At 42.9% G+C, this 14,786-nt stretch overlaps 1 protein-coding gene and 1 long non-coding RNA gene across 2 annotated transcripts; both read right to left on the bottom strand.

Moving 5' to 3' along the window:
• Nucleotides 1-3,792: 3,792 nt before the first annotated feature.
• On the bottom strand, nt 3,793-4,593 carry LOC124294643. The gene is made up of 2 exons (XR_006904570.1): nt 4,174-4,593; nt 3,793-3,961 (listed from the first exon to the last, which is right to left on the bottom strand). It is a non-coding gene; the product is annotated as an uncharacterized LOC124294643 (long non-coding RNA).
• Nucleotides 4,594-8,695: 4,102 nt separating this feature from the next.
• Nucleotides 8,696-11,707, bottom strand: LOC124294667 (acid-sensing ion channel 2). Its single transcript, XM_046741036.1, has 6 exons — nt 11,392-11,707; nt 10,906-11,051; nt 10,599-10,831; nt 10,243-10,493; nt 9,878-10,178; nt 8,696-8,863 (listed from the first exon to the last, which is right to left on the bottom strand). Exons 1-6 carry the CDS (start codon nt 11,613-11,615, stop codon nt 8,696-8,698), a joined length of 1,323 nt encoding a protein of 440 aa, XP_046596992.1. The 5' UTR covers nt 11,616-11,707.
• Between the last annotated feature and the right edge of the window lie 3,079 nt (nt 11,708-14,786).

Below are 14,786 nucleotides of genomic sequence, written 5' to 3'. Positions count from 1 at the left end.
ATGATTAGGTACGATATATGCTACAGGGTACGTGTTAACGGATAAAGTGTATTCGGGGGTGTGAAACAGTGTGCGTCTGTTTTTCTTGAGGAAGTATTTTTGGATTGAACTGGCATTCGGTGCCATCATACTCGTATCAGCTATGTTTTATCGCGCGAGTTTTTGGGTTTCAAAAAATATATAAAAAACAATCGAGTACGTATGAAAAGCACGGGTGTTATAATTAAATTTCGAGCGTTTAATTTTGCATCAACTCGTTTGACCGGTTTGGAATGCTGTCCTGTACTCCCTTGGAGCAATTCCAACCACCAATTCGAAGCAGACCCCTTTTCACCGCGTCTTTTAAACTTCCGCGTTACATTTCTCAATTCGAGCGCGATACATCCAGTCATATTGATGATCAAAAAACGAAAGATCAATTCGATTAATCTTCAAAAATTGACCCGTGACCATTGGTATTTAATCAAATCACCAAGCCGAGCTTCGTAAAATGAATTTCGAGTTGATAGGTGATAATCATAGAGCGATAAGTCAAGTTCCGAAGAATAGTTCCCCGGCCCGTAGGCTTCGCTGACGTAAGTTCTTCGGTTCCATAATACGACGTGCAATTCCGTTCCGAGGTTTTAAATAACACAATCGGCACATGCGCACACTCATTTATACTGCATAGGCAACAAGATACTCGGAGAAATGTTTCCCCTCGGGATATATAATATGACAAGGGTTTGAAATGGGATGCTTTCAGGGGTTAATCTGGATATCGTTAAGCTCCTCGTCCTCTTCGACTTAGGACCCGTTTATCTCAATTCACACACTCACACACGCATACACACACACACACACACACACACACACACACACACACACACACACACACACACACACACACACACACACACACACACACACACACACACACACACGCACAGAGTAGACTTGTACTCGCATGTATACGAAAAATGGCCGCGCACACACACACACTTCGTTTTTTTTATGGTATTTTTTATTTCCAATATTGCCATTATCCAAATTCGGGAATTTGATTTTGTCAGCTTCGATTCCCGAGTACCCCGAGCACAACATACGACAACTTTTAATTCACCGAAGTTGAAGATTGATTTTTACTGCTTGATCAAGTTGGTTAATATTCTCTTTCCTGCGTTTTTTTTATTTAAGAACCGAAATTTTACTCGGAAATTCTCGCCTGGGTTAATTTTTATATACTCGAAACAATCGACGAACAGCCGTAGAGTCCTTATCAAATCGTTGATATTTCGTTACGCACGTACAATATCCCTTTTATCGTACGACGATGTCACTCTCACTGTATTAATTTTCATGTACTCCTCCAGCCGTATTCAATTATTTATTTTCATGATTAACTTATTTATTTTCCTTGATCGTTTTTACTTCAATTTCGAACGAGGCCGAATATATATTCGTATTCTTGTATACGCGTACGTGTGGTGATGTGCTTACGCGTGTGTGTATAAAAAAAAATATTTCCAGCAAATTTTTATCTTTTATTATTATAATAGTATCAATTATTATTATTATTATTATTATTATTATTGTTGTTGTTGTAGTTTAATTTTTTTTTTCTCTCTCTTCAATCAAGTACGCGTCGGCGATTATTCTTTTTTATTTATATTATTTATTTATTTATTTTTTTTTTTTTTTTATAAATTTTTTCTATTCCTCAATTTTAGCGTGTATGTGTGGGTGAAATGGCAGAGTAACCGACGTGGTGCACTTACGTTAGAGAGCCGTTCTGTCGGGGGAAACTGTCGAACATCCCAATATAAGCGCGTGCAACGTGATCCTGGCTTGGTACGAAGCTGACGATTGGACGGTCGAGCTAACCAATCGGAGCCTACGTTAGTTCCTGGTCCAATCTACCTTTTTAGGCGGAGATGATACCAAAAGTGAGACAGGGGTACGGCGGAAAGCTCCGAGGAGGCGAACGCGCGCGCGCGCGCTTACTTAAAGTGAGATGAAAATAGACGAAGAGTGAGACGCTGGGAAGATTCGAAAATCACCCTATGACTATGGGTGGCTATCCCTTAATCGCGGGACTCGGTGGTGGAGGGGGAGAATTTGAAGTCGAGGATTATTCGACGGTGGTCCTGGTGAAGGAGAAACGTATACGTAAGCCGAACACCCTCTCGCTATTTGTCGAAACAAGTATCCCGGCTTCGTGCCCTGATCGAGATAATATACGGAACCAAAAAGATGCCGAGCTGAAGAGGAAGAAGAGGAAGAAGGAAAAGAAGAGGAGGAAGTGGAGGATCTTTCTGGTAGAGAGATGAACGGATGCGCGAGCACGTGGACAAACCTGCACACGTGGACAGAACGAATAAATTCATACCCGAGGGGGGTGGTTAGGGTGGACGGGGGAGGCCTAGGTCAGTCTTAGACACTCTGAACCAGCGACGTTTCATCCAGCGAGAAGCTGCTAGACGCGTGGGGATTAAGAAGATATACTACCTGTTAAACGAGACGCAGCGAGCTGGAACGAGATAAGCGTTATAGGAGCTCGTTTGAATCTTCGTTGCGCTTTGCTGAGACCACTGAATTACATCCCGTCCATCAACTCATTCGGGACCACATCTTATTGTCGATGTTGATCGAACTTTTCCAATCAACGATTGCATAAAACTTTGGGATAGTTATCCCGAGAACGAATAATGTTCGGTTGATTCTTCGAGTGATGTAATCCAAAGCTACGACATGACAGTGGATTTGCAGTCACGGTCCAATGTACGATCAGTGGTTTTATCACCATGTAACGGAGTCCAAGGATTCTTCCAACGTTTGAAGCACCTGACATTAAGGACAACGAAGGAGAGGAAGGTGCTCGGTGTCGTCGGACCCCGGAACGAGGAGCACCATGATGTCCGCGGTTCGACCGCGACGTTGGTATTCTATCTATAGCATCAACGACGTTGAACGGTAACTGTATCGATGCCAGGGACAGCCTTGGCCATCCCGAACGGAGCCTAGAGGTTGAATTAGTGATTTAATCGAATCTCGGAGTCACCGGGAGCAGCCAGAACCCGGGCACCCCATCGACGGTATCCAAATTGATCTTAGAACTGCCAAATTCTTCCATGCCCAATGACTTCACCGCGACGGCGTTGACTCATCCCTTGTTTGTTCAAGCCCACACCCTCGTGCTGGCTTGAAAACGTATGAAAAACAGCGCGTCATGGGCACGGTGCAGGAGAAGAGTCACGTCACAACATGTAACCATTTGCAAAATGGACTCCAGCTTCGTATCTCATACTCGATAAGTGCGAATTATCTTGGAGTGGATCGTGCCAATGGCGGATGTGCAGTCAATGAAATTGCCTCTTTCCCACACCGTGCAACGGCGATTCTTGTACCTTCGTACATATATAAGTAAGATGACTGATTAGTGGCGGAAATAGCATGGTTACACAACCCAGATAATTTAAGATTATGACGCACGTAGATGCCATGCCGAATGTTTATTGTACGGACGATTCAACCGGCAACGAAACTGGTGGATCCGTGCTCGAAACGTCTTCAAGGGCGGCTGGAATCGCCCTCGATGCGTTTATCGTCGCAGCTTCTCGTTGCGTCGTTGAATCATCAGCACGCGTGCACTTTTCGGAAGAAAAATATTCGAGGATGTCGACGGAGACGAAGACGATGGAAAAGGAGAAACGGATCTTGGTGTAACGGCAGACTCCTTGCCGATCGTTGAACCGGAGTTAAGGGGTTACAAATTAGGCTTATGTTTAAGAATGTTTTTCGTGTATAAAGTTCAATTTTATTCAACAACCATTATACATCTTCCGAAGCGTGACATTTTATCTAAGCTGTGTAAAAATTTGGTTGAAAAATATCAAACGGTAAAACAGTGGCAGTAGTTTTCCTGGGACGTGTTTTTGTTCACAGCGTATGCCGTATCAGACGTGCCTCAGCCATTTTTTATCTGAAAAGGAAAAAAAAAGTTTCTAAAAGTAGATAGATAAAATTAGTATACTTATCAATTTTTTCAGATAATCGCAGTTTCTGGAATGAAACAGCCGATTTTTCACCTCAACATTGTTCACTACTGACTATGAAAAAAAAAAAAAAAAAAAAAAGTTGCTAGATATCAAAAAAACGGTTCGACAAGTACTAGATTATTGTGTGTAACGTAACTGTGCAAAAGTAGGTCCCGATCTGTCCAATAGTCGCGAGGATGTTTCTGGTACAGATATTGAAAACACTGTTTAAAGTTATGAGCACAGTTTTCACTGACAATAAAATAACTGGTGTATTTCAAACTTAGATGAAATCGTTAATTCCTGGGCCATACGACGGATCTTCCCGAGATGTCGACGCTTCCCATAGATCTTTTTTTTTTTTTTATTGTGTCAACCTCATTCTTCCTTCTTTTAATATCCTTCCTTATCGCTGCTCAGCCGGTCGGTAAATTTTCAGGGAAGACACTCAAAGGATCGTAATTTCGAACGAGTACCATTTTAGAAAACTGATTTTTTTTACCTACTCATGGGTATGAAACCCCTTGACTGAGTGGCAGCATATTGAATGAAAGTGGATCTGGATCACGCTGTGGCAGACATTCACACATATATATATATATAATAATAATATATATATATATATTCACCCGCGACTCTTTTGAAAACTACGCAGATATAATCTTTGGTTTAAATCGGGCGCATAATTAGAGACTATTTTTACATCGGCCAGAGGCGGAGGTTAATTCTAACGGGTGGTCCAGCTGATTGGGCCAGAGATCCAGATATCGGTTCCCCTCGATCATCTTGGTCGATTCGTGATATCCGTTTCGCCATTTGTCACACCGTGTCGCGGCGACGATATGACCGAATGGTTAATTACCGCAGACCTTTATCGACCCGAGGGAAAAATCCTCCCCGCGAGTAAATCCCCGAACTGGGCTGACCTCGACCTTTCGGCTCGGTGCAGTATGGCAATGGCACGTGGGCAGTACAAGTTTCCGCCAAAGAATTTGACGTGCATCCGTTCACCTGTCACCTGCTGTCAGGTCAATCCACGTGGCTGCGCCCACCTCTCCGAACCGCGATACGTGGGTACCAGCGTTTTTCAAAATTTGTTCACCATTTTGCCTATCGAAGCTGATGGGGCAAAACGTTGTAATTTTTGGGGTAATAAATATATCGGAGAGATATCCGATCACGGAGCGCAATAACATAAATATCGAAAAATTCACCCAGCCGTATGTGATGAATAAATGGCTGTTTCTTCGTTTTTTTTTTTTGTTTTTTTTTTTCTTGCCAGAGGGAAAAATCGAGGGCTCTTCGGCGCGATCGCACGATCGTGATCGAATGCCGGTGTCTCTCTTCAAAGTGGGTATGTACCTATAAGACACGCGGCCTGCGGCAAAAGAGCCGACCGAATCCCCCGGTTATATTTGGGGACTCGAGGAGCGAGGCAAAGATAATCTGGGCCACCAACGGACACCGGAGGAGTTGGCTAGCGAGGCTGAGAAGAAGCTCACCTCGAAGCCTTGAGTCATCCGCGTCGCCATCGGCATCGCTGCCGTTTTCTGGCCGACGTCGTTAAGCCATCGAATAATTTTTCACTCTCTCTCTCTCTCTCTCTCTCTCTCTCGTCATTATTACTCTTTGTATCGGTTCTTGCCTTTGCTACTTTCCGAAACCTCATGACGTACAACTTGCATATATACATATATTACTCAATGAAATTGGTACCTGTGAAATTGTCTAACGATAGTGCAAACAGGGTCACATTTTATACGACATAGCTAGATTCAAGTATTCTATGGATATTCGACACTCTTACTCTAATAAAAATCACTTTGTTATATGGATTTAGAGCTCGACAGGAATAGCTGGGCGTAAATTTATTTCTCGCCTATTTTATACCGAGCCATACTTACATGTATATTGTGATGGCGATAAGGCGATAATTCCGTAAGCACAGCTGATTTAAGGAGTGGACAGGAAGTGGGCATCTGGCGAAAAGAATATCGAATAATTAGCACAAGATTATTGTACACATATGTACAATTAGATGGATAGGAACGTTCAATCAAAGAGGGAGAATGTTAATTCAAACACTTTAAGGAGGTGAAACCAATCTTCAAATTAAGGAATGTCGAGGGTCGATTTGGCAGTTTTTTACTTTCTTTTATTAATCGAGAAAATTACATTTTTCATTTGTCGTTACGTGGAAACTTTGCCAATTGGATCGGTTAAAAAATATTACGTTTCTGTGGGTGAAACTGCCAAATCGACCCTTGACGTGACATAATTTAGAGGGTGATTTCATCCCCTTAAAGTGTTTAATGGTAGATCGAGGAAAAAAAAATAAAAAATTACGTGAAGCTTAGCTTTTAGTCCATTACGACATATTACAAAAGAAATCAAATCGGAGAGATCGACCTGGGATATATTTCTTGTAATTTCACTATAGCTCGTTCCCAATGTCCCACGGCTGAAAGAGTTTAAAAATATTGTATTCATTTATTTCTTGCCTGACGAGCTCGCGGGCGTCAAGACGCTAGCGTCTCTGACGTGAGAGGTTACGCTCTCTTCACCGAGGCGCTAGAATTCGCCTCAACTTTTGCCGATATCCAGGTCGTTGGAAGAGGTCTTTTCTTTCTTCTTCTTCTTCGCCGATTCTCTTTGTCCGTTCATTATCTCGTTAGAGGAAATTTTTGACCGAAGGATTTACGACAACTGCGTATAAATTGGAGAAGACGTCGTTGGAAAGAAGGGAAAACAAATTTGAATAACGGAATAAACGACGCTCCCCGGACCAAAAATAAAATTGGGGAGAAAAACATGTAAGAATTTTTTTTCCTTGGCGCAAACAAGCAATTGGCAATATACGCGTTAATGCAGTACGGGGTTATTGTTAAACAGTTTCTATATCAAATGTCAAGGGGAAAAAATTTTTTTAACGTATTTTTCAGTGCCAAGAGGCAACAGGCACGAGAAAATCTGGTTCCATTCTATATTTGAACTTGCACTTGGGACGGAACGATCGCCTCTATCTGCCTCCATCCAAATCGCGCAGTATTTACTGCCACTCGATACGATCGGTTGGAATTCTTCGTTCTTTTAACATCTGGATCCACGATGACTGGACGTCCAAAGAAACTGGAGAAAACTTGACGAAAGAAAAACGAGATCAGCTCCGAGATGCATGTGAGGCAGTTTCGAAGAGTTGCGGATTGACGCAGAGGGAAGAAAAATATATTATTAAAATTAAGAAGAAATGACGTTACAGCCCATATATACACGCAAAACGTCCGACTGTTTACATGATATGAAAAAAGTTGAATTTATAGTTCCTCGGTAGCAAGAAATCCCGAAAGTGCTTAAAAATAACGAAATGGCAGCAAATTCCCGTGGCTGCAATAACATTCGAATTTATAATCTATAAGACAATATTCGACGCGAGCTTTCATCCCGAAAGCGAGCTAGAAAGCTATTGGATCAACATTCGAGCAATTTGAGAGCTCGTTATTATTTTTAACGCCAACGTTATGACGGCAATTTTTATACAACGAAATTACCGACCGCACCGAGTAGAGACGGGAAAACGTTCGAAACTTGAATTCGAAAATTACAGGCGTTCGATTTGTCGGGTGGGTCAAAGAAGAGGCCAAACAGTCTTTCAACTTATAGTCTAGGGACGGTACAGAGTTGGAAGAGTGCTGGATGGGTGCGATTTCAAAGATAGATTCGAAACATTCCATCGGTCTCGACTACGTCGCCTAAGTACACCTGACGAAAATTTCTAATACTACAAATTTTGACAAAAATTTTAACATTTCGTATTATTTCGTACGAAATTGTAAATATGCGTAATTTTTTCGTAAAGAATTGTTAATATTTGTCAAAAATTGTATCATCTTGTAGATTTTGTTTCACCGAAAGCATACCAATTTTCATGAAAATCTAATCATTTTCACCATAGGAACTGCACAAATTTTAACCTCGCAGGGATATTAAGACGTCAGAATGATAGAAACAGCGCGTAATAAAATAATCCAATGACATAATATTTCTTTTCATTTGTCATCGTGTCCGCAAAATTTGGCAGTTGTTTGTTCGCGTTGCAGCCGCGCGATTACGTCGCGGGTTTTCAGAACGGTCGATCTGGAAGAAGAAGAAGAAGAAGAAGAAGAAGAAGAAGAAGAAGAAGCCGAGCGTATATTTCATCGTAGATCCGCAATATGCCAGGAGAATAAGTAAACTATAAAATAGCAGACTCGAGGAGCGCGTTAAAAGCGCGTATAGGTGGGCGACGGAGGGGGGCGGGGGGAGAGGGAGGAAGTCGCGTTTCGGCCTGACTTACGAATTACGTAAGTAAGCTAAGTCGCAAGCTGTGTGCATGAACGAAGTCGAAGAATACACATAGACTCAAATCTCGTCTCCTGGCCCCTGCAGCCTCCTCTCTCTCTCTCTCTCTCTCTCTCTCTCTCTCCCTCTCTCTATTTCTTCCCCGTCTCTCCGTTTTCCTCTTTTTTCCCGAGAGTTCTCCCCGTCCTCTTCTATCCGATCTCGGTGGCTGCCTGGTCGTCTCTCTCGGTGGCTCGATTTCCTCCTCGACGAGCTGGCCGCCTCCTTTCTACTTCTGGGCCGACGCCGTCGCTATTTTCGTTACCCAGCCACAATATAGCCCACTGTACCAGAGCACGCCTTTATACCACAGAGCTGCTGGGTTGCAGGGCTTGCTCGGAACGGAACCAGCCCTGAACGGAACGGCGAGATCTTCGAGTGCTGCTTTTTCGTGGTCGCGAGATCGAGCTACCGACTAATGACGTCATTCCTGTCGATCCGATGCGGGAGGTGATCGTGACGGGATCATCCTGGAACCGAATCGATCCACGAGGATTATGCCTTATCCTTATTCATCTTTTTCCTGAACTTCGAATTTCGGGTGTAACTGGGTGAAGCCGAGAAGTGCGATGCCCAGGCGAAAACTATTTTAACCGGATCGTGGGGGGTTTTTGGATCGGCTTATTATTCTTTTGTACCTTCTATACTTATATACGTGCATGTCTATATATACCGCATAATTTGCGTTTATTCATCTCAACCGGCAGCGCAAAACTGAGAACGTGGAGGTGTTCGTTACAAAAGAGAACCTGGCAGCGTGACAAGAGACCGAATTCCCGGGTGTCGCTTTATACGATCATCTCCTATATCGCACGCGACGCCATTGTAATCTTTTTCGTCGGTCGAATTCTTTCTCCTTACCGGTGTCTCGTTATTGTTGATTATTTTTAATCATTATAAATTATTTCAAATTTCGTCACGGAGCAGAATTCCGGATCTTCTTTCAGCGGTAGGACAAGCCCGGTACAATTCGACGCGTGCACCGACAATCGCTTTTTTCAAGTATCTTTGAATATCGCTGGTACTGGCCAGCAGACGATGTTTCACGAAATAAAACAATTTTTTTTTTCGTTCACATTGGAAAAGACTCCGGAAACAGGTGTAACGTACATTACATACACAATAGCTTCCAACCCGTTGCTTGGCAGGCAGACTGTGCAACATCTCTGGTACGCGTAACAAGTTGTTACGTAGATACATGCTACTTGCCTTTCGGTGATAAATGCCAAATGTTTCACCCAGTATTTTTGCTCGCGATGAAGATACGTACACCTTATTTCTATTCAGTACATATTGCACCGACTCTTCGGAAGAGAAATCCGAAAGAAACGAACGATGAAAATCTTTTCCAAACCTTTTTATTACTACAATCAATACCGATACTCAATGTACAAATCAAGATACACCGTACAAGGTACCTTATAAATACCAAAGCATGAAAAACTGTACAAAAGAAACGTAACCATCGCAATTTATGGAATCACCTTGTTTTTCTTCGAGGCTAATCTTGCCGTGACGACCTCGACGCCTTTCTCGGTTATGCTGATAAGTCCAAGCACGCTGAGGCCAAGAAGAAAGCCCAGGCTGCCGCCCATCTCGGCAAGAAAGCTGGACCAATCGTACGCCGGTCTTTCCTCCATAAGGGTGACGAGACGGGAATTGAAGAAGACGTAAATCTGCGACATGGTAGCCGGAAACGGGGTCCTGGTTATCGGAAGTGCCTCGTATCGCACCATTCGACAGCTAGCCGCGCAACCGCAACATGGTGAGTGGCACTCGTCGTACCTGAAGTGACAGGAAGAACTATTTCATGCCGGGCGATACTGACGAGGAGTCAACGAGATTCTACCTCAGGTAGCTGATGATCAAATTGCTGGTATGATTGTACTCTTGACAGTCGGGAAGATCCAGACCGGGAAGCCATGGTGCTCCACACCCGTCAACGGTCATCTGTTCCCATCGACAACGTTCGGCGCATCGCACCTCGCCACCATCTATCTCGTTCACACACAATCTAGCCTTGCCGACGTTTGTCTGGTGAAATTCTTGGACTGAGAGCTTAATGTGTACCTCCTCACCCACCTCGACGAAGAGGGCTTCCTTGAGAGAGGGGACCGGCAGGAGAGTACTTTTCAATAACTCTATGCGATGACTGACTTTCAAATCATACGTGCTTCAAGTCTGTAAGCCGGCAATATGCCTTACCTGACGACCCAAGCTCTGCATCTTTGATTCTGTCCAGGTCTCGCTGGCCTCGTGAACGTAGACGTGCCAGCCCAGGAGCCCGGTTGAGTCTTGAGTCGTGGTTTGCACGATTCCACTGTGGGTCACAAGGATCGAGTAACCGACAGAGAGGCCAGCCTCCTGGGTCGTCGCCTTGGGAATCAAAGTATGACACGCACCAGACTCGAAGAAGTAGCTGCTGGACAACTCCACGTCTGTGAAACGTCATTTGGGTTGCAATCAAAGAATACGCTTCATTAGTGACTGATCTTTTTCAATCGAAACTTACTACTCGTGGCCCCGTTTAACCCGTAAAGTAGGAAGACTTCTTCTGCCGGATATGTAGCCTCGGAATAAAGCTGCTCCAGGGTTACGTCACCCCAGGGAAAGTTCCGCCACTCGGAAGTGTAACGAGGAGAGGCGCCCAAGCCGTACCTTGGAAATGCATTAGTAGATAGACGGATAGCTGATTAGCATAAATATATTCCATAGAGATATTTTTTTTATTTGGAATGTTCTATTCATGCTTAGGAACATTTCCAAGTATAGCTCCGGTAGTAATACAAGGCTGGTTCTGGATACGGATTACTACTACCGACATACTTACCGATACTTACCCAGCCTCAAACCCTTCTCCGCGATGACGTCATCGGTGAGTGTCGGTAAGTGTATCAGTAGTAGGAATCCGTATCCAGAACCTGCCTTGTACTACTACTAGCTCCACATGAATTCCTGGAGACATTTTTAATAGAAATGCATATAATTTTAAACTCACTTTTGGAGAACCTCAGTGCGGAAGGGTGGTTCTCGGCAAATCGTGAGTGCCGGGTACCAGAGAGAATTGTTTACGTGAAATCGAGTGTGCGTTGTCACCGGGGGCTTTATCAGTTTCTGAGTGCACTCGTTTAGCTGCACCACGACTGCTATTGAGCAGCCTATCAGTGCCAAGAAGCGAATTACCGCTACCCATGGTCTCACAAGCAGACAGTTGGCTTCCATTGTCCTGCTTTCGACTTCTGGAATTGGTTTGTCTGAATTCGGCTGCTTGCTGAGATCTTCGTCCGACTTCTTCGCTGGCTTGCAAAGCTCCATCAAGGTCTTCATAGCGACACTGCTGATTTTTTCGAAATATCTAGAGCTTACCTTGAACCACGACTGACAAGAAAATCGAAGCGCGAACTAAAGAATGGAACGAACACTGATCGGACACGAAGAGAGGAACGATACACACTGATAAGAGCGAATTTACTTCTGGATTACAGTTATCTAACGCTGAATTAGGGCTTACTTGTTTCGGCTGATTTTTTTTCATCAATCTCCGTGTGAGTTTATCACAAGCTAATAAGCTCAGGGAGCAGACAAAACCCGGCAGGGATTAAGAATATTGAATTCCTGGGGGAAAGGGCTAGCTAGTGGATCAGGACGGCGTGTAGTGTCTGTGAACCAGCGCATTAGTTTTGAAAATTGAAATTTCGTATATCAGAGTGTAGAGGCCGAAGCAATAATGTTCCACGAGTCATAGGCAGAATGGAGAAGCCTTAACTAGGCTTACGGCTCTTGAAAATTTCTACTACGAAACGGTAAAGAAACGTGAGTCCTGAGATACTGATGGTAACATTTTTAGGCGTTTCATTCGGTCGTCACGATAAATAATTACACGAGTACTTTTACTATATTCATTGGCTCATGCAATGGTACTGAACATTGAATGCATATGAATTTTGATGTAGACTGAATTTCCAGAAGGCGTAACCAGATTCCAGAAACTGTAGTGCTATTTTTTTATGACTTCTGCGTTTTGCTTATAGATATTGAAATTCCGTGTGCTTCGGCATTAGGACTTACGGTGTACAGCTAAACAATATGAAGGAAAAGCTTCTTCCTTCAACCGCAAATAATGGAATATTGGAGCGGTTTTGACAAATGATTCCCCAGCGTCAGATTCCTGAAATTAATGTCTAGTGAATCAATTTTGAGATGATAAACTTGTATCTTCACAAATCGCAATAAAACCACCCCCTTGAATTTAGTTGATTTTGAATAATGCTATAAATTAATTCTATGATGTACATTACGTAAACGTAATTTGCAGGGATCAAAAGACAGAGCCAAAATACGCAAGGATCATCCGTATTTCTTCGGTTATTGGTCCTACGCTGTTCTGGATGTATTTTTCACATGCCTGCGTGCTCGATTATTATGTGACGAATCGTGTAGATCGATTCTGAAAAACTGATTTTTTTGTTTAAAATTTGCAAAAAAAAACAAAGCTAACCCCTTTGGAATTTTTCAGCCCATCTTTGACGGATTTTGAGGAATGCTGCAGTCCATTCATCTGGACACCATGTGAACCTACTTTGACGAGATAAATCCATTCCGCGCAGTGTTGAGTGGCTGCGAAATACAGATTGAAAGTTGGGGCCAAAATACGTGGAAATTGGACCATGTTTTAGAGGAGGCGTGAAAGAAAAATCTCAAATTTATAGCTAAGAAGTTTCACTTGCGTTTTATTGAATTTCCCTTAATTCTGATACAAGTGCTCAAATGTCAGTGTAAAGTGCTATAACGATAAGTTAGTAAGTATTTAGGTAAAGAACGATTAGTGATGTAAGAAACTGATCTAGCGTCGCATAAGAAATATGGATGTTATACAAAGAGAAATGAGTGCCATATACATGACCTTGAGTGGAACGTGAGAAATGTTATATATAATGATTACTGTTGTAATTTGTAACTATGGTACAAGTTCCGGCCAACGTATAGATGCAATGCACCTCTGCTAAAGACTATATCTATGATACTGTATTGTCGCTATGTGTTGTAGCGTTCATTGAAATAAAGAAATGTGCAAATACTTTTTCATGTTCGTCCACCTATTAATCCTAGAATAATGTGAATGTCATTTTTAAATTCTACAGAACACATCCCGAAATGACTGAATCAATTCCGACAAAAAACCTTTTTTGCTCAGAGACTTGGGAAACAAGCAGGGCGGTTGAATGCTAGAAGAAATATTCGACGATTATCAATAAGACTGCGGTCAATTCTTTGATATACTGTTCCGACGTGACTTTTCAAGAGAAATCGATTGGGCGCAGTCCCAGTACGCTGCGAGAAACGGATCAAAAGTTACAGGCAGAAAAAGGGAACCAGAGTTTTTCCCGATTTTCGGCTGGTGATCTTTTCGTCGTCATTGCTCTGCTGTTGGTTCTACGCTCTTTTCGCTGCGATTTCTGAGTTCCTGAGGGTCCAATTGGTCGGATGAGGGTCATTTAAATCGAATCTGAGACCGAAAGTTTTTTGCCCAAAAAAAACGTAAGGCTAACCCCTTTGTATTTTTGGCGAAAATTTTGGCGATTTTGAAAAGTGCTGGAATAAATTCTTTCAAGCACTATTCCGACGTAATTTCGCGAGAGAAATCGATTGGGCGCAGTCCCAATAGGCTGCGCTCAACAGATCAAAAGTTACGGCCAAAAAACGAGAACCTGCATTTTTGACATTTCTCAGCAGGTGCCTTTTCGCTCGTCATCTTTCTCCTGTTAGTCCTACGCTCTTTTTGCTGCGATTTCTGAGTTCCTGAGGGTCCAATTGGTCGGATGAGGGTCATTTAAATCGAATCTGAGACCAAAAGTTTTTTGCCCAAAAAAAAAGTAAGGCTAACCCCTTTGCATTTTTGCCGAAAATTTTGGCGATTTTGAAAAGTGCTGGAATAAATTCTCTCGAGCACTATTCCGACGTAATTTCGCGAGAGAAATCGATTGGGCGCAGTCCCAATAGGCTGCGATCAACAGATCAAAAGTTACGGCCAAAAAACGAGAACCTGCATTCTTGACAATTTTCAGCAGGTGCCTTTTCGCTCGTCATCTTTCTCCTGTTGGTCCTACGCTCTTTTTGCTGCGATTTCTGAGTTCCTGAGGGTCCAATTGGTCGGATGAGGGTCATTTAAATCGAATCTGAGACCAAAAGTTTTTTGCCCAAAAAAAAAGTAAGGCTAACCCCTTTGCATTTTTGCCGAAAATTTTGGCGATTTTGAAAAGTGCTGGAATAAATTCTTTCGAGCACTATTCCGACGTAATTTCGCGAGAGAAATCGATTGGGCGCAGTCCCAATAGGCTGCGATCAACAGATCAAAAGTTACGGCCAAAAAACGAGAACCTGCATTCTTGACAA

This window comes from Neodiprion lecontei, chromosome 5 (assembly GCF_021901455.1).
Source record: "Neodiprion lecontei isolate iyNeoLeco1 chromosome 5, iyNeoLeco1.1, whole genome shotgun sequence".
Classification (NCBI taxonomy): domain Eukaryota; kingdom Metazoa; phylum Arthropoda; class Insecta; order Hymenoptera; family Diprionidae; genus Neodiprion; species Neodiprion lecontei.
The sequence above is the reverse complement of the archived record's forward strand: the minus strand, read 5'-3'. Positions and strand labels throughout refer to the sequence as shown.

Bases quoted from the DNA above. Each gene is read 5' to 3' on its own strand.
- LOC124294667 (XM_046741036.1), bottom strand. From the start codon at position 11,615: ATGGAAGCCAACTGTCTGCTTGTGAGACCATGGGTAGCGGTAATTCGC. The intron at 10,494-10,598 runs GTAAGGCATATT...CCCTCTCTCAAG, and splicing joins TGCAGAGCTTGGGTCGTCAG to GAAGCCCTCTTCGTCGAGGT. The intron at 10,179-10,242 runs GTAGAATCTCGT...CTGTCACTTCAG, and splicing joins TTGATCATCAGCTACCTGAG to GTACGACGAGTGCCACTCAC.